Source organism: Suncus etruscus, chromosome 1 (genome assembly GCF_024139225.1).
Source record: "Suncus etruscus isolate mSunEtr1 chromosome 1, mSunEtr1.pri.cur, whole genome shotgun sequence".
Classification (NCBI taxonomy): domain Eukaryota; kingdom Metazoa; phylum Chordata; class Mammalia; order Eulipotyphla; family Soricidae; genus Suncus; species Suncus etruscus.
In genome coordinates this window covers 11,953,388-11,973,788 of record NC_064848.1, presented here as the reverse complement: position 1 = coordinate 11,973,788, position 20,401 = coordinate 11,953,388, and the positions used below count along the sequence as shown (strand labels likewise).

The 20,401-nt window shown below is 38.9% G+C and overlaps 1 protein-coding gene across 1 annotated transcript in view; it reads right to left on the bottom strand.

Moving 5' to 3' along the window:
- The window catches only part of NEO1 (neogenin 1), a 198,761-nt gene that overhangs the window by 106,722 nt on the left and 71,638 nt on the right, over positions 1-20,401 (bottom strand). Inside the window, 1 exon segment of the mRNA XM_049777588.1 lies at positions 14,017-14,153. Within this exon segment, the coding sequence (XP_049633545.1) occupies positions 14,017-14,153 (137 nt within the window).

The following is a 20,401-nucleotide window of genomic DNA, read 5'->3' as shown; positions in this document are numbered from 1 at the left end:
ATTAAAGAAACAAATATCTTTAAGGTACGTTTATATGTCCTGCAATGAAAAGATATGAACATACAACCCATGACGAGAAACACACAAAAACAGAATGGGGTCGGAAAGATAGTATAGTGGGCACAGTAGATAGTATAGTAGAGTATCATTGCAAATAGCTGACCTGGGTTTGATACCCAGAACTCTATAAGATCCCTCAAACACTGACAGGAGTAAACTGAGCACAAGGCTCTGAGCACAACCACTAGATGTGGCCAAAAAACTGGCTCCAAAGCATAGATCAAGTATTATTCCCTACCTAATTCTAGGAGCACTGAAATATACTGGATGTCTGTCACTCTGAAATATATAAAAAAAGATTCAAGTGGATAAAGTGATGGATATGTGACACAGCAAGTATGGGAGACTGTCAATTATAGACTCTGGGTGTTGGGTGTTTGCTATAAAATTCCTTCAGCATCTTATTATGGAAAATTTCCAACGTACAGAAATGTTGGGGAAAATCAGGTGTTTTCCCCTTAAGGAAAAATATTCTTACTCATTCCTTCATTCTAGTTAGCACACTATTATGCCGAAGAATTTCAAAGAGATAACAAAAGATGTCTTGGTGGCTTAAAGGGCGTTCTCAACAAATGTGAGGCCATGTGTTCAAACCAACCCCTGTGTTGACCACATGCACCTAGGCTATCCTGACAGCTCTGCTGTTTAGGATTCCAAGAAGGTGGGTGAAAGAAGAGTTTTAAAAGAAAAAAGATGATTTGACCTTTGTGCATGGTGTGAGGTGGAGGTCTGAGTTCGCTTTTTTGCAAGTGGCTAACCAGCTGTGCCAACACCACTTGTTAAAGAGGCTTTCTTTGCTCCATTTTGGATTTCTTGTCCCTTGATCAAAGAATTAGTTGATTTTACGTCTAGGGAACGTTCTATGAATACTCAAGAATATTCCACTGATCTGACGATCTATCTTTATTCCAATACCATGCAGGCTGAAGGATCGGCTCACAATCTGCAGCTCATCACAAAGAGTAGTGAGTGCAGTTATGGAAATAACTACACTAATAACTATCATGACAAAGGTAGTGAGTGAGAGAAATAGAATGCCTGTCTTAAAGACAGGTGGGATGGGGGAAATAAAGGCATTGATGGTGGGAATGTTGCAGTGGTGAAGGTGGGGGGATGTTCTATTTATGACTGAAACCCAACTACAATCATTTTTGTAATTATGTTGCTTAAATAAATATTTTATAATAAATAAATAAATGAAAAAGATGAGCTAGAAGATAGTTCAAAGGGCTCAAGGGCACACAAAGCATGGGAGACACTGGGACAAGACTCCCATGAGAACCATAGGAGATCTGGGTGCTGCTGGGGCACTTTGTTCATTTAAAGACAGTGAACTTCCAGAGGGGCATGGAATGACTATTTTTCTGAAGAAAAAAAAAGATACAGAAAGCCAAATAATCATGGGCACTTTTGCACTACTTTTTCTTTCTATCCATACCCCCAATTTTTTTTGAGCTTCTGAGTTTTATTTTTAGAAAGAGGCAGCTACTATTCTCATATTGGCTATCATCTCTGTCATAAAGAAAGCAGAAAATAATTAAAATTAAAAAGAGAATTAGTAAGTTTATCACATCACATTAATTTTTAAAAATCTGATATGACAGACTTACTGAGATGACTAGAATTACTAAATTCTTCCTGGCATGAATTTCATCACCAACCTGGATACATATTATAGTACCTTGAGTAAAAGACAAGAGTTCAACAAAAGCAATAAAATATAACAAACGTTATATGGAAAATTGTCTTCCACAAATACTGGAACAGTTTAAAGAAAATGAATGAATGGCTGAGAAATCCAAAATGGCACAAATTTGAAATTCTGAGAAAACCTAGGAAGTACATCAATATAGAAATCACAGCAGTCATTTTATTGCTGACTGTGAGGCTCAAAGGAACAAGAATGTGTCCTAATATTAAAATTCTTTTGCTCAGGCCAGAGAGATAGTACAAGTATGATGCCTGCCTTGCACATGCCACCCGATTCAAAGCTTGGTGATCCATGTGGTCCTCAGAAATCACAGGAGCAATCCCTAAGCACAGAGTCAGGAGTAAGCACTGAACACCCCAGGTAGTGGCCCCACTAAAATAAAATAAAATTCTTATAATATTTTAATAAAATTGAATATGGTTATTAGTATTTTGTCCAACTATTGTCAAAGACAGGAGGAGTCCCTGTATGCACAGACAGATTTAGGTGAGAGTGCAAGAAAAACAAGAATAGTCTGATACTGAAGTGTGTGATTGGTCTGGTGCATAGACAATGAAAATAAAACATAGAGCCAAGGGTCATCTGATAGATAGTGGCAAAGAACCAAACCCAAATAAAGGGCCATGGAGACAGCTCAAAAGGCTGGAGCACAAGACTGACATAGGCAAGCTCCTAAATTGTTCCTCAAAACCTCATGCACCCCAAGCCCCCCCATCAATCTCTCTCTCAATCTTTCAATTTCTCTCCCCTTCCTTCCTTCCTTCCTTCCTTCCTTCCTTCCTTCCTTCCTTCCTTCCTTCCTTCCTTCCTTCCTTCCTTCCTTCCTTCCTTCCTTCCTTCCTTCCTTCCTTCCTTCCTTCCTTCCTTCTTTCCTTCCTTCCTTCCACACACACACACACACACTCACTCAGCAAGTCACTTGAGATGTCAGTCTCAAAGGTTCACAAAAAAATTAGAATCTGGGGGCCGGAGAGATAGCACAGCAGCGGCGTTTGCCTTGCAAACAGCCAATCCAGGACCTAAGGTAGTTGGTTCGAATCCCGGCGTCCCATATGGTCCCCTGTGCCTGCCAGAAGCTATTTGTGAGCAGACAGCCAGGAGTAACCCCTGAGCACCGCCAGGTGTGGCCCCCAAAAAACAATAATAAATAAATAAATAAATAAAAGCAGTTCGATCCCCCGCGTCCCATATGGTCCCCCCAAGCCAGGGGTAATTTCTGAGCGCTTAGCCAGGAGTAACCCCTGAGCATCAAACGGGTGTGGTCGAAAAAAAAAAAAGAATTAGAATCTGGGGCTGGAGAATGGCGCAGCGGTAGGGCGTTTGCCTTGCATGTGGCTGACTCAGGACAGACCGTCGTTCAATCCCCTAGCATCCCATATAGTCCCCCAAGCCAGGAGCGATTTCGGAGTACAGAGCCAGGAGTAACCCCTGAGTGTCAACTCCCCACCCCCAAGAAAGAATTAGAATCTAGGAAATAAATCACAGATCCTAGAAAGAATCAGATGAAAATGATAAAGAAGGAAAGGAAGAGCTATTTAAACTACAGAGAGATTAGCTGACACACATTTGCTAAATGCCTACAGTGTTAGCTACTGTATTAGGCATTGCCACAAAAAGGTAGGCTTGGGGCCCGGAGAGATAGCACAGCAGCGTTTGCCTTGCAAGCAGCCGATCCAGGACCAAAGGTGGTTGGTTCGAAGCCCGGTGTCCCATAAGGTCCCCTGTGCCTGCCAGGAGCTATTTCTGAGCAGACAGCCAGGAGTAACCCCTGAGCACCGCTGGGTGTGGCCCAAAAACCAAAAAAAAAAAAAAAAAGGTAGGCTTTCCAACATTCTTCTTGCAAGTTCAAGTAAATGGATTGATTTACCAAGAAAACTGAATCATGCCTCCAAAAACATACCTTATTTCATCATACAGCATTCTTTCTGTTATGAATAATGCTGGTCACTTAGCGATTTTACAGAAATTAAAAATCCACTCCATGGTTCTTACTATTTTCCCACAAAACTTCCACCTTATTAGGATCACAGTAATATGGAATCAGAGATCAGTTTCTCTCTTAAAACCGGTGACTGTGACACCAAGAATAAACAGACAGAATCTTTTTTTTTTTTTTTTTTTTTTTTGTGGTTTTTGGGTCACACCCGGCAGTGCTCAGGGGTTATTCCTGGCTCCAGGCTCAGAAATTGCTCCTGGCAGGCACAGGGGACCATATGGGACGCCGGGATTCGAACTGATGACCTCCTGCATGAAAGGCAAACGCCTTACCTCCATGCTATCTTTCCGGCCCCAACAGACAGAATCTTAAGGCATGTGAATGGTTCTTTCATTCTATAACATCTATCATCAGAAACCATATTATTCTACATAAGTTACAAGTTCTAACTTTACATCATATTTCATTTTATTCCATGTACATATTGCTCCTTTCTAGAATACCTACAGGTTCTTTCCTGAAGTTACCATAGTTACTATGGATATAAGGCTATTGTAATTCAGAATAAATTTGCATAACTATTAAAATATTAATTCAAGCTTGTAAAAATGAAACTTATCTGAAAGCGAACACAATCACAGATGTGCTAAAAATCTAAGAATTGCAAACCAATCCAGAATTTGTTGGTTCCAATATAGGACTATAAAATAAGTGGAAGGATTTTCTAATTTATGCCAATGGTTTTTAAAATGCAAGGTTCATGAAGTAAAATAGGAAATGCTCCAGAGACATATAACATGCAATATATATTTCAAATATGTAGTGTCAGTGGATCTAAAAGTCATCAAAAAATATAGTCCTGTCTTCAAGGAACTCAAGGACAGAAAGACAAACTGAATTTCTATGTACACATGCCAGGAAGCCAAGCTGCTGGGGATGGGCCTGCACTGCCGGGGCCCATGGGGGCCTTGTAGTCAAGAATCTGGCAAAATACTTCAAATCTTTTTAACAGAGGACCCAGAGGCTTATGACACACACTTAGGCCAGGAAGAAGGAGAGAGCTGGGTTTGGGACCAGGGTAAGGTCAGATTAAGGGCCAGGTAAAAGGAATAGGTATATAATATAAAGGATTAATAGTCCAAAAGGATACAGCTAAAGGTATGTCAAAATCAAGGAGAAAAGCCATAGTCAGGAATAAAAACAGTTTGGTCAAACTGCTGCTTCCACTACGTCTTCTAACTCCACCAATACTCCACACTGACTCTCCACCCTCAACCTCACTGGTGTTTGTGTGTGAGAGGAAGCACTTTTATATCCCCAGGCAGCCAATAATAATTAAGGTCTTTCTTAAAGGGATGGATCCCTTTCATGACTGGAACTGGACTTCAGTTGGGGTAATAATGTAAGACAAAATATGCATGTATATATGTATGTATGTATGTATGTATTTTGGACTATAACCAGTATTGTTCAGCATTTACTCCTGACTCTCAATGCTGGGTTACTTCTGATGGGGCTTGAAGACCATATGGGGATGGTCTTTAAAGGTATCAAACACATTTTCTGTTTGCAAGACAAGTGTATTACCACTCTGCACTACCATTTTAATCCTGAACAAGTTTTAATCTAAGAAAGTTCTATACAAAGTGTAAGTGGAACACTGCTTTTGACAAGCAAACTTAAGAAAAGATACTCATGAATTATAACAGAAGATACAGAGAAAGGAGTAGAAGTAGGAAAAGAGAGGCAAGAGATAGTACAGTGGGGCCAGGCGGTGGCGCTAGAGGTAAGGTGCCTGCCTTGCCTGCGCTAGCCTGGACGGACCACGGTTCGATCCCCCGGTGTCCCATATGGTCCCCCAAGCCAGGAGCAACTTCTGAGCGCATAGCCAGGAGTAACCCCTGAGCGTCAACGGGTGTGGCCCAAAAACCAAAAAAAAAAAAAGAGATAGTACAGTAAGTAAGGTGCTGGCCTACCACAAATCTGACCCAGATGTCATCCCTGGCACCACGTATGGGCTGTCAACCCCACCAGAAATAATCCCTGAGTACAGAGCCAGGAGTAAGCCTTGAGCACCACCAGGTGTATTCCCCAAAATGAAACAAAAACAGAATATATTACAGTATTATTCAAAACAAAGTATTTGAACATCTCCTTTGGTTGGAAATAAGGGGATTCAGTCCTGTATCATGATGGCAAATAAGGATGAAGAGGAGGATTAATAGCAGAGATAGCAGCTATTTAAAGCAAAATTAATCAGTAATGACCTTTATGTATTTTAAATTGTTTGTTTGTTTTTGGGTTATACTCAGCTGTGCTCAGGGATTATTCCTTGCTCTGTGCTCAGAAATCACTCCTGGCAAGCTCAGGGAACCATATGGGAAGCCAGAAATTGAACCGAGGTCAGCCACGCACAAGGCAAACGTCCTACCTGCTGTATAATTATTTCATCCCCTATATTTTAAATTTTTATTTTGACTTTTGGGAAGCAACGAAAGATCAACAATGAGAATCAGTAACAACACAGTTTATAATATTTATAATATGTGCAAGTAATGGCAGCAATTATTACCTCACTTATTTAAGTGAGACTAATACTCATCTTTCTCCAAAATAATCATTTAAGAAAAAATCTGATTATGGAGCCAAAGCAGTGGTGCAGTGGTAGGGCATTTGCCTTGCATGTGTCTGACCTAGGCCAGACAACGATTTGATCCCCCCGACATCCCATATGGTTCCTCAAGCTAGGAGAGATTTCTGAGCACATAGCCAGGAGTAATCCCTGAGTATCACCGGGTGTGGCCCAAAAAGCAAATAAAAAATCTTATTATTACCTTACTTATTTAAGTTAGGGTATGCTCATCTTCCCCCAGAATAATTAGATTTACTTAAATCCTAATTTTTTTACACTAAGAAGTTTATGAAAAGCATGGTGTAAACATGAATTATAAAATTTAAATATCAAATCTTTGACTAATTCCATTTTTTTTGTTTTATTTTGTTTTATTTTTGGCCACACTCAGCAGTGCTCAGGGGTTACTCCTGGCTATGTGCTCAGAAATTGCTCCTGGCAGGCTGGGGGGGACCATATGCAGAGGGGGTGGGTAGTGGGGTGGGATGTATAGTGTTGCTTATTTGGGGAAGTATAATGGAGACAGGATGTAATAAAACATAAGATCAAGAGAAGTAAAATGACCTCAGGCTGTAGATTCAGAGAAAATTAAAATTTCAGTGATAATCTTGCTATAAGCATCAATCAAACCGGTACAGAATTTATCAAATTTGCTTCACAAAATCCAAGTGGAAAATTTTCTTCTCTTTTGGAGGAAGGGTAGATGTGTAGCGTAAACTATCAGGAATTTTTTTTTTAAGAAAAGGGAAAATCCCCATTTAAAAAACAACCACTCATGACCCATTATAAGTGTTATCGACAACCCAAGATGACAGGAAATACACAATGAGCTCATTCACGTCATAGCATGTGCAAAAAATCAGGAGTTAATGATAAAACAACAAATATGAAATATTTAACAGATGAAGAATGAACTTACAACCTTTTCTCTATTAACACTCACTATGGCATTTCCGGTGGCATTGAAAACACAATTCACAATTCAAGTCAGTATAATGACATATACAAAACAGCTATACATCTACCTACAGAGTGAGTGTGTGTGTGTGTGTGTGTGAGAGAGAGAGAGAGAGAGAGAGAGAGAGAGAGAGAGAGAGAGAGAGAGAGATCTATATCCAACCATTTCTCACAAACAACTTCATGCACCAAAAAGATAAAAAATTAGTGATGGGCCGAAGTTCAAAATAAAATTTTCCAAATGCTTTTGTACATGACAGCTTATCTGGACAATAAAGAGGCTCACATACAACTCATATTAATAGTCAAGTTTGAGTGTTGGAGCTTACTTGTAGGAATTCAATCACTGTGTCTTTAGAATTATTCACTTATTCAATCCTAAGACTGAATTCACCGTGTCCTAAGAATTATTTGTGTGCAGTTTTAGTGAATTCTTTCAGACAGGACCCTAAGGTTACTCGATTAATGTATATATTAGTCCTAACACACACTTATTTAAACCCCAACGATTTTCCCTCTCCCTCCACCTCTCTGTGTCTCTTGTTTTTTGCCCATTATGTCCAGATTTATAATGTCTTGTTGACCTTTTCTGTCAGAATTCTTTATAGACTAGTCTACATAGGGGTTGAAACTTTTTCTGAAAAGTACCAGACTATAGTAATTTAGGATCTGTGAGCCCCATAGCCTCAAGCACGCCTGTTTTCTTTCTCTGGAGTATGAAAGCACCCACTGGCAATACAAGTAAGTGTGTCTGTGTCACTCTAATGCTTTACGCACATTAAAATCTGTATTTCAAAAATGTCCATGTATCACTAAATATTACTATTATGATTTTTAACCATTTAAAACTATTTAAGATGTTTTTTAACTCACACATTATTAAACAACAGTCAGGCAGATTTGGTCCGTAAACTGCAAGGAACCTCTGAATTTTTTTGGAGCCATATCCACCTGTGCTCAGGACTAAATCCTGACTCTAAGATCAGAGATAACTCTGGTGGGCTCTAAGGACCTTATGGAATTCTGAGGGTCAAACCAGTGTCGGCTGTGTGAAAGACAAGTACACTATATCTCTGGCCCCCTTTCAATTCTAAATCTTTCAATTCTTAATCTCAATGGGAGACTTTCTTCAAGTTAAATATCACCTTAACAGGAACATATCAATGCTATTATTTTGCTGTTGCTGCTGTTTTGTTTTGGGGCCATACTAGAGGCATTCTGGGTTTACTCGTAATTCTATGTTTAGGGATCACTCTTGTTGGGGCTTAGGAGGTCACATGATAGTACCAAGGATCAAATCAAGCTCTGGTTGGCTTTGTGCCAAGGTGGGTTAAGTGCTTTATCTGCTGTAGCACTACTTCTGCCCTTATGTTTTTACTCGTTTTTCTGTTTTATTTGGGGGCCACACCTGGCAGTTCTCCAAAGACAAAATGGGGTGCTGGGTATCAAATGAAAGGCACATGAAACACCAGTGCCCTACCTGATCTACTATCTCTCGAGCCTCTGTTATTTTTGTTTGTTTGTTTGTTTTTGGTTTTAGTTTTTGGGCCACACCCGGCGGTGCTCAGGGGTTACTCCTGGCTGTCTGTTCAGAAATAGCTCCTGGCAGGCACGGGGGACCATATGGGACACCGGGATTCGAACCAACCACCTTAGGTCCTGGATTGGCTGCTTGCAAGGCAAACGTCGCTGTGCTATCTCTCCGGGCCCCAAGCCTCTGTTGTTATTCTTTAAAAAGAAACAACTCTTAGTTTTGCTGAAACTCTGCTTTGAATATGGCATCAAATCCTATTGATTTAAATAGCTGAGATATTCAGAATCAAGGGCTAGAAGTATAAACCCACCCACCACTTCCCTGAGGCCTATCAAAGAATTTGGAAACTACACTGCAGGTGCTCAAATAACGTAATTTCATCCCATATACCTGACAGTTCTGCAGGAAAAAAAATGACCAGATCCCAATCAATCTTTTTTCCCCCCTAAAATATGCTATTTAAGAGTCTGTATTTTATTTTACATCACTTGGCTTAAAGCAGCAGTGTCTGAGACCATACCAACAGTGACAATCTGGTATTAGCTGTATTTTACTACAGTTTATTTAATTCCCATCCTTTCCCTTTATGTATTTGCTGTTGGTATAATGAACAGAGGCTGCACATAGGCTCACTCCTATGCTGCTGGCTCATTCCTCGCCTTGAGACTCACCAGGGAAAACACACTGGGTTGTAGTACCTTAACACTTAGCTATAATACTCATCAATGCTTGTTCTCCTTTCAAAAGAGTTCTTACACACATGCCTGCCATGGAGTTGCTGTGGTGCTCACAGTAGTAGCACTTCCTGGCAGTGGTGGGCACCTTTTAGTTGCTCGGCTTGCTGGGCACTACAACCCTTAACTTGGCTGCTATGCATCAGAAAATTCTGTGTCCCAGAGACTCACACACAGCGAAGCTGCCGGGCTATATCCAAAGACTGTCAAAATCATGTTCAGTGATTATGGGACACTGAGGGTTTGAACTCATATGCTTTCAAGTTAGGGGCTCTAAGTCCCTGTCCTATTCCTTCAGGCCCAGCATTGGCCAGATTTTAAGTGTCTAAGAATAGAGGAATGGATAAAGACACTGAAGTATATACCTATAGTGGAATACCATTTGACTGTAAGAAAAGATGAAATCATGCAGTCAGCTACTACCTGGATAGATCTGGGTTGGAGGGTATAATGATGAGTAAATTTAGAAGGAGTGACAGACACAGGATGATTTTCCTTTTTTGTGGAATACAAAAAATCACAGTAAGACATTAACAAATACCCAAAGCAAATAGAATTTGAGTGTTGGTCTTCAGTTGGAAGTTTACCACGGTAGGAAAGGTAGAGAGTTGGGGTATATAGTGCAGGAGGGGTAGGTGGATTGAGAAGAGTATGGGAGTAGGGACACTGGGACAATAGGAGAGAAAAATAGACATTCTTATGAGGGTGTGGTGCTAGAACGCTGCCATTACAGTATTGTAAAATAAAATTTTTAATTAAGAAAAATAATAACTCCCCATCTCTTACAGAACTTCCCATATATGCCTCTTCTTTTATAACTTTTTTTTGCAATATGTATCTTATGTAGCAAACTGTAAGGCCTTATAAGGATTTGCATTAAGATTCACAACTTGGGCCAGAACAATAGAACAGTGGATAAGGCCTTGCCGGCAGCCCACCCAGGTTTGATCCCTGGCATCTCATAAGATTCCCTGAGCCTGCCAGGAGTGATTTCTGAGTGGAGAGCCAGGGCCCCAACTATGACCCAAAAACCAAAAAAATAAAAAATATTCACTACTTGCATGGGTATACAATTCTATGTGAATTCAATGTTTTCTCTTTTTAACATGAAAAACAGCCCTTGGTTCCAAGTTGCAGCTATCAGCTGCAAAAGTCCAATACCCTTCACCCATGAGCACAAGGACTAGTCCTAGAAACAGTCTTCCTCTATTTTTCTCACTCTTCATTTTCAGAGTTCAACTAGATGCAGAGTTGGTATCAGAAGATTAAAGCCAGGTTAGAAATTATTTTTTTTATCCAAGGTATAAAAGAAATTTTGTTTAGAGAATGTCTATGCCTCTCTCTCTCTTTCTCTCTCTCTCTCTTCCTCTATTTTTCTCACTCTTCATTTTCAGAGTTCAACTAGATGCAAAGTTGGTATCAGAAGATTAAAGCCAGGTTAGAAATTACATTTTTATCCAAGGTATAAAAGAAATTTTGTTTAGAGAATGTCTATGCCTCTCTCTTCCTCTCTCTTTGGGGTCTACTATGCCATTCTCTCTCTCTGTCTCTGTCTCTCTGCCTCTGTCTGTCTGTTCTGTCTGTCTGTCTCTCTCTCTGTGGTTTGGGGTCCACACCCATTGGTGTTTAGGGCTTATTCCTGATTCTGCATTTAGGAATCACTCCTAGGTTAGAAATTATTTTTTTATCCAAGGTATAAAAGAAATTTTGTCTAGAGAATGTCTATGCCTCTCTCTCTCTCTCTCTCTCTCTCATTTGGGGTCCACACCCATTGATGTTTCTCTCTCTCTCTCTCTCATTTGGGGTCCACAACCATTGGTGTTTCTCTCTCTCTCTCTCTCTCTCTCTCTCTCTCTCTCTCTCGTTTGGGGTCCACACCCATTGGTGTTTTTCTCTCTCTCTGTGGTTTGGGATCCACACCCATTGATGTTTAGAGCTTATTCCTGATTCTGCATTCAGGAATCGTTCCTAGAGGAACTCCGGGTACTGTGTGGAATGCCTGGAAATTGAATGCAGGTCTGCTGTGTACAAGGCAAGAGCCTTACCTGCTGTACTATCTTAGGTACAAATTTAACCATTCCAAATATAGTTCAGCAATGTGAAGCAAGTCAATTATTAGTTAATATTTAATAATAAATTAGTTTACCATAAAAAATTAAGCCTGGGGCCTCTAGAGTATAGAGCCAAAAGATCTTTAAGGTTCAGTGGTCCTCAAACTATGGCCCGTGGGCCATATATTGCATTTGTTCCCATTGTGTTTTTTCACTTCAAAATAAGATATATGCAGTGTACATAGGAATTTGTTCATAGTTCTTGCTTTTACTATAGTCCGGTCCTCCAACAGTCTGAGGGACAGTGAACTGGCCCCCTGTTTAAAAATTTTGAGGACCACTATTTCAGGGAGTCTATTTATGAGATAGATGAGCTCTCCAGCTTTAAATGTGAGAACACATTTTATTTTTCTCTAAAAATGAAGTACTATGTGTAAACTTTTGGGTGGGAGAATAAAAAGAGAAAACTCTCTGTAGGCAGGGTGCAAGTATCCTTTTCTCTGCACAGGATGAAAGAGTACAGCAACAGAGGGCACTCTCAAATAAAGTAAAGTAGTAGCCTCAAGACAATTTAAAATTATATTGGAGGAACCAGAGTGATAGTACAGTGAGTAGTGTTTCTGCCTTGCACATAGCCAACCCAGGTCAATCCCCTGCATCCCGTATAGTTCCCTGAGCACTGGCAGGAATAATTCTTGAGTGTAGAGCCAAGAGTAACCCTTGAGCACTGCCAGATATGTACCCCCTAAAAATTATATTGAAAACAAAGAAGTCAATAGGATGCTATTTCAAAAGTAAAAAGTTTAAACATTGTCTTCAAGTGAGACTAGAAAGGAAAATAGCTAGTAGATAACTGATGAGACCTGGTTAATAAATTTGGGTGCTCCCTGTAATAAGGCCATCCAAAAGAGCTAGCTGAACCTTAAGTTTCACTGAAGTAAACAGTATCTAGTACCAAGGATGTAACAGGTTAGTTCTATACTAGACTGGTGAGAGGGATAGCATGAGTAATCATTTCTGAGCTACTCTACCACATATGGAGGCTAAATAGCTTTAATTTCTTGCCAATTTGGACGGTTGGGGAAAATGGCATGAGGCCAAGCATCTGATCCTCAGCACCATCCCATATGCCAAATACAATCTCCAGCTTCACAATAAAGTACTGTCTTCAGCACACTGGGATCATAAGTGTAAGTACTTTGAGCAAGTGCAATCAATAAGCTGTGCATGAGTGCCTCAATTAAAACGTGAGACCAACAAAACCAAGTGTCTATGATAACTAGTGATCACAACACAAAAGGAAGTCAAGGAAGAATAAACACACACACACACACACACACACACACACACACAAATCAAATCCCTGGTGACTTTTTTACCCCATTCTGAAAGCCACAATGTAATAACAGAAGCAAACCATGATTTGAAATACGAAATGACTCAAGTTGGTTTAATGAGTTACTCTATAAAACATGATTTTAGACAAGCTGCTCATGACTACCAGTAAGTCAATATGTCACCTGCATACCCAATCAGGGTTGCATTTCTCAGAAAGTGAAAAATGGAGGGGGGGATCTTAAAAATCTTATTTGACACAGGAAAGACTAATAAGGGTGCAGACAAATTATGATCAAGAAAGAAAATATTCCTCTGGGGATATGTTTCTATAGGGAGGACCAGCCAAGGACACGGGAGAAAGGAGAGACCAAGTGTGCGTGCCATATTTACTGTCTCTGACTTACAAATGAGAAAATCTGTATCTAGTCGGGGTAAGGGAGTCAGAGAAAAAGGAAGAACAACCAACCTTGTTGTGATGATCAGCATTAGTTGACCAGAAAGAAACAAACATCAAATTACCAAAGAGATGGACCATTACAACCGTGTATTCTCCTTCCTGGGTGATCTCTTTACCCAAATGCCCAAATAAAGGGAATACCAATGCTTAGGAGACATATGGTTCTGGTTCAGAGAACCAGAAAAAGTCTCTGTGAGAAAGCATGCAAGACAAGAAAGTGAACTAGACATTCCAGGTGTCCTACCTTACTCCCTTCCATGCACTGCTGCTATAGACAATAACCAACTCTGAGCTCTTACCTACCTACTCACTAATCCAAGATTTTTTTTAAGTAATCATTTTTAATCCTCAAAAAATGAAAAAATGAAAAAAAATGAAAGAAGGGCTCATATTACCTCCATTTACCAATGAGGAACTTGAGGTTCAGAGAAATTAAGTAAACCTACATAGCTAGAAAATAGAAGACCCACACTTTGAACCCTAGCAGCCTGGTTTAAAGCTCAGGCTTTTGAGGATTGTGCTGTATTACCTTTTCCACATTAATATAAAATAATTAGCAGATATAAATAAGTATGCAGGACTTTTACTTATAGAGGAAATACATACCTTGTACTGTAAGTTCTGCATGAGCTTCAATGGTTTCATTCCCACTGTCAGCTACACAAGAGTAAGTCCCTGCATCGTCAACCGTGACTTCGCTGATCTCCAGACTACCACCAGCCAGTAATGCCAGTCTTTCAGAGCTGTGAAAATATGTATTGACACATGTTAGGACAAGGAAATAATATCTGTGAAACTCTCCACATAAAACAGAGAAAACATTTCAAAAGTTTTATTTATATGCTACCATACTGAGACTAACACAAAATGATCAGAACTTAATTGAGTCCAGTTTGCTTAATCTTATTTGAATACAGAAAGACCACAAAAACAAATCAAGTGATATAATGCACTTAACACCTCTAATTATTCCCAAAGAGATAATACTTGACTAATTTCATTCCTTTATAATCCATGCCTGCCTTACTATGCTGTTCCCTTTTTTCAAATTATGTATTTTGAAGTTTGAAAAAATAGAAGAGTCATTCCACCATAGTGATCTCATAATTGTGATGATTAGTGAGGGAAAAGTCAGCTGATAAAAAACAGTAAGTCACGGGGTCGCAGTGCCTACTAAAAACTTCCCCTGGTGGCCTGGCTAGGAAAGAGGAAAAGAAGACAGGAAGGAAGAGGATAGGTGCCAGACTGCAGCTGCCTGGGAGAGGGAGCTGGGCATGAATCAATCCATCCTGCCTTTATCAACAAGGGTGCTGACACTAACCCAACTCCATAGAGTAAATTAAGTCTATTAAAGAGAATATTTAAACAGAAGGCAAAATGATCCTATTAACATAATAGGAATTAATCGCAAATCAATGTTATGATATAACTGAATTTTTATAAGACAATGATTTCAATTTACAGTTATGAACTAAATCAAACATGCAAGTGTAATGGCTGCAATTAATTCTAGAAACACATGTAAAATCAGAGCTAACTGCTTAAGAGGGTGGGGAATATCACTCAGTGTCTAAGAACACCTCTGTTCATACATGAGATGCTAAAATGGGTTCTTGGCACTGTGAAAAATAGAAAATTAAAGAAAACTCACACTTTAAAAATCAAGTTTCTACAATGACAATTATTATGACAATGATAGTGAGAGAAATAGAATGCCTGTCTCGAATACAGGCAAGGAGTTGGGGAGAAGGGAGATGAGGGCATTGGTGGTGGAAATGTTGCACTGGTAAAGAGGAGATGTTCTTTTTTCTTTTCTTTTTATTTTTTAATAACTAAAACCCAACTACAAACATGTTTGTAATCATGGTGCTTAAACAAAAATAAATTTAAAAAAAATCAAGTTTCAGGACTAGGGAGATACCATACAGTTGAACCCAGAGCTGGGAGTAGCCCCTAAGCACCATTGGGTGTGGCTCCAAAATGAAACAGACCAAATATTTTAACTTTCCACTGGCAAAGTTAAATTTGAAACACTCTACACTGGAAATGTTATAGCTCTGAATGTTGTAATTCATGTGATTCAATTTTTTTTAAAAGTTCACCTTTGATAGATATCCTCACCTAAGCCTCAGTCAAACTTACCTCAATTAAACAATCATCCTATATTTCTATTTCATTTCTACTTTAATAATATCAGAATCTATACCTTAACTTTAACAGCACTCTAGTTCGAACCCAACTTTAATCCAATCAACATTCTTTTTTTAAGTTTTTTTGGGCCTTACCCATTTGACACTCAAGGGTTACTCCTGGCTAGGCGCTCAGAAATCGCAGCTGGCTTGGGGGGACCATATGGGACGCTGGGGGATCGAACCGCAGTCCATCCTAGGCTAGTGCTTGCAAGACAGATGCCTTACCTCTAGTGCCACTTCTCTGGCCCCCACAATCAACATTTTTATAGTTATTCTTATTACTCAGCCTCAACCTAAACTTACATATTAGCTTCAACTGAATAGTCCTGTACTTAACTTTCATCATTATTATTATTATTATTATTATTATTATTATTATTAGTTTTGAACCACATCTAGTGATGCTCAGAGCTTACTCCTGGTAGGCTCAGGGCCATAAGAGATGCTGGGGCTTGAACCCAATTAACTGTAGGCAAGGCAAGCACCTTGACCACAGTACTATCTCTCTAACTCCCTTTAATTTTCTTTTTTTTTTTTTTTTTTTTTGGGTCACACCTGGCAGTGCTCAGGGGTTATTCCTGGCTCCAGGCTCAGAAATTGCTCCTGGCAGGCACAGGGGACCACATGGGGCGCCGGGATTCGAACCGATGACCTCCTGCATGAAAGGCAAACGCCTTACCTCCATGCTATCTCTCCGGCCCCTGCCTTTAATTTTCAATTTTAAATATAACCAAAAATATACCCTAACAAATAGAACCCTCACCTTAACCCTAATTCAATCCTCATCCTTAAAGTAACCCTTGAACAAGCCTAGGTCAAACTTTCTTATTTGCCCCAGTTGAACAATTGCTCTGCACTTTGGTTTTCAACATTAAACATAGCTAAAACTATATTCTAACTCATTAATAGCACCTTAATTCAACCCAACCTTAATAAATTCACATCCTTAAAGTAACCCTTACCCAAGTCTTGGCCTAAAGTTAATATTATCCTCAACTGAACAGCTGAACTATATTTAAATTCCATTTTCTTCCTTATATTAATGATACTTGTACCCTAACTCTAACAGCACCCTGACCCCAACCCCATTCTAATCCATATCCTTTATGCAACCCTTAATCTAATCCTTAACCTAAATTGAAACAATCACACTATACTCAAGTTTCATTTTCAACTTTAAACACAGCCTAATCTATACTCCAGCTTTACAATACCCTCATCCTAACTTAACCTTAATGCAATCTATATCTTTATAGTAATTATACTACCTTTACTATATATATATATAATGGTAATTACATGAATAAATATTTCTCTCTCTCTTTTTTTTTTTTTTGGTTTTTTGGGCCACACCCATTCGATGCTCAGGGGTTACTCCTGGCTAAGCACTCAGAAATCGCCCCTGGCTTGGGGGGACCATATGGGACACCAGGGGATTGAACCGCGGTCCTGATTCTTGGCTAGCGCTTGCAAGGCAGACACCTTACCTCTAGTGCCACCTTGTTGGCCCCTAAATATTTCTCTTTTAAAGACTTAATGACTAAATTGGTTTTCTGGCCAATATTTTTCTCTCCAATATTAATATTTTACATTTCTCATCTACCTATGCTCAATAGATTGTCTTTATTATAATTTGACTTTTCATTAAAAAGCATGATGGAAAAATGATTTCAATGTACCACAGATTATTAATTCTGGCTTAAATTTATTTCTTTATATATATATTTTTTATTTTTGGGCCACACCTGGTGATGCTAAGGGGTTACTCCTGGCTCTGCACTCAAAATCTCTCCTGCCTCAGGGGACCATATGGAATGCCAGAAATTGAACCCAGATCTGTCAGCCGCATGCTTGGCAAATGTCCTACTGCTGTGCTATCACTCCGGACTCCTATTTCAGTATTTTGAGAGTAGGGAAATTGGTTTTCCTGAATCTGTTAAGTAAAATTAAGTTTGGAAAATCAAAAGTTTTGGAACATCTGTGATATATCCTGTAAGGTCATGGCTAAACTTTATCCCATGGCATCCCAGTTTAAAATATTTAAATTATGCCCTCAAAAACCAACTTTTATATGACTGAATGAAAGCATTTAATGGATTAAAGCAAAAATAACTGGAAAATAAGAGGAGAAAAATTTAGGTACTTTGGAAATAAGAGAAATTTACTAGACAAAAAAAATCACTAAGGTTCAGAAATGGAAGTGTTTACAAATGGGAAATAGGCTATACTCAGTAAGTAGGGTTACCAACCTGAAATGAAAATATTTTGGAAATAATACTAACAGGGAATTTTAGAAACAGTAATTGATACCAACTAATTATTCTAAAAATATTTCTTAGACTTCATATTTGCCTTGAGTGCTATACAGTAAAATCAACATTTCTTTTTTTTTTTTTTTTGGCCATATCTGGTCAGGCTTAGGGGTTACCTCTGGATCTAAACTCAGAAATTACTCCTGAAGTAGCCTTTTGGCATTGCCAGGTGTGGCCAAAATAGTGAATTAAAAATTAAGTGAGTAGAAGGCTGGAACAATAGTACAGCAGGTAGGGTCTTTGCCTTGCCTGCAGCTGACCTGGGTTCTGTCCCCAGAATTTCATAAGGTTTCCTGAGCACCACCAGGAGTTATTCCTAAGTGCAGAGCCAGGAGTAACCTTTGGCCACTGCCAGATGTGGCCTCCCCAAACCAAAAATAAACAAAAAATAAATAGATAGAATGAATCAACAAATTATGATATTATGGATTGAGAACCCAGCAGAGAATCACTAGCATGAACACTGAACCATCCAAGCCCAGTTGGCTGAATATCACTGAAAAGATCACAGTGTATTTGTGGGGACTTGAAAATAAGTGGCAAAGCATTAAAAAACAAACAAACAAACAAACAAACAAAAAAAACCGACAATGGATGAAGACAGTGGCAAAGCATAAATGAGAAAAATAAAAGGCAATGGATGAAGACAGAACCAGACCATTGGAAGCTTTGAAAGTCATTTTAAGAATTCAAGTCCTAAGATATGATGGAAAGCAATTAAATTTTTTTTATTTTAAGTGGGCATAGGACTGCCAAGGAGAAGGATGTAAGAATTGAGCTCTGAAAAGGTTTCTCCGGCAGATGTGTGAAGATGCATTTGGAACGAAGCCAAAAGTACATATGGGAATAAAAGTTTGGATGCTGTGGCGATTGACAATAGCTTGAAATAAATTATAAACAACAGATGGATTTCAGAGATATTTAGGAAGGAAAATGACATAATTGTAGGTAGATTTGATAAAGAAGTTTGAGGAAGAAACCCATGCCAAGAAGACTCTTAAGGTTGGTATAGTAGAAATGCAGGAAGATTGCTCGATTTAGGTGCTTTATTGTTTAAAGGAGAGCTAAGAAAGAAAAAAAGGAGAATGTGGCAAGGAAAAGGTAAAGTTTTGAAGAGGATTTAGAAAGGGGCTGGAAAGAATGAAAAGCAGTAAGATACAGAATACAGAAAAAAATTCTTAAACACCTCTTCCTCAGAAATGGCGAAAAGGAAGGTGAAACCTAAGTCATACTCTAGCACAAAATCTATTCTCTCACGTTTTCTTTTTAAATCTTTTATTTTGAGGGAACCTTATATTCATTCACATGCAGTTCTAAGAAATGACAGAGATGCTTTGTGCCCTTTATTCAGTGTCCCCCAGGGGAAGCATCTTATATTCTTCCATTGACTGTATCTATGATGCAATCTCACATCAGATGATGACATTGTCATCACTACAAATACTCATAATCTGCCACCCCTACTCTCCCCTGCCAGTTAAGAGCATGTTCTTTCATATACATGAAGCACTGAGTTCTGTGTTCCTAGACTGCTTTCTGGTAGCCATATTCACTTAATTTCCTAATTATCATTAACTTCTGGCAACCATTAATTTATTCTCTATTTCAGTAATTTTGACTCTTCATGAGCAATGGCATAGAGAGTCACGTAGTATGTAATGTTTGGGGGGGGTGATATTTTTCCTCCCTCTCAGCATAACTCTGGAGATTTATCAATGCAACAGCATATAAAATATACCTATTTTTTTAACCTTTTAGCCAAAGACAGACATATGGGTAGTTCCACTTCACATATACTAGAAAGCTGCTGTAGTCATACAGGTTTTATATAAACATATTTAATTTCTAAAGGATAAAATGCCTGGCTACAACTGTTAGGTTAGATGGCAATGTCACATATTTAAGAAACTGCCAAACTATTTTTCAAAACGGTTGTACCAAATCATAGTCCTACCAGCAATATCAAGGGATAAGAACTCCTTTCTCGGGACCGGAGAGATAGCATGGAGGTAAGGCGTTTGCCTTTCATGCAGAAGGTCATCGGTTTGAATCCCGGCGCCCCATATGGTCACCCGTGCCTGCCAGGAGCAATTTCTGAGCCTGAAGCCAGGAATAACCTCTGAGCACTGCCGGGTGTGACCCAAAAACCACAAAAAAAAAAAAAAAAAAAAGAACTCCTTTCTCCATATCCTTTAGAAAATTTAGTGATTTCGCTTTAAACAAATCAGTTTTATGATAAGGATCTATCTCATGTGTTATTAATTTGCATTTTCCTGATGATGTCAAATAACTTTTCTTGTGCCTGTTTACCATGCTTATCGTCTGGGGTAAAACAAAAAATTCATGTCTATTTTCCATGTTCTAATCAAATTACATGCTTCATACTTTTTTTAATACTTCAGTAATATTATTCATATTTATGAAATTTGCCTGAAATTTAAAACAGATTTAGAGGTGGTAGAAGGCTTTCTGAAATGTATATGGTTG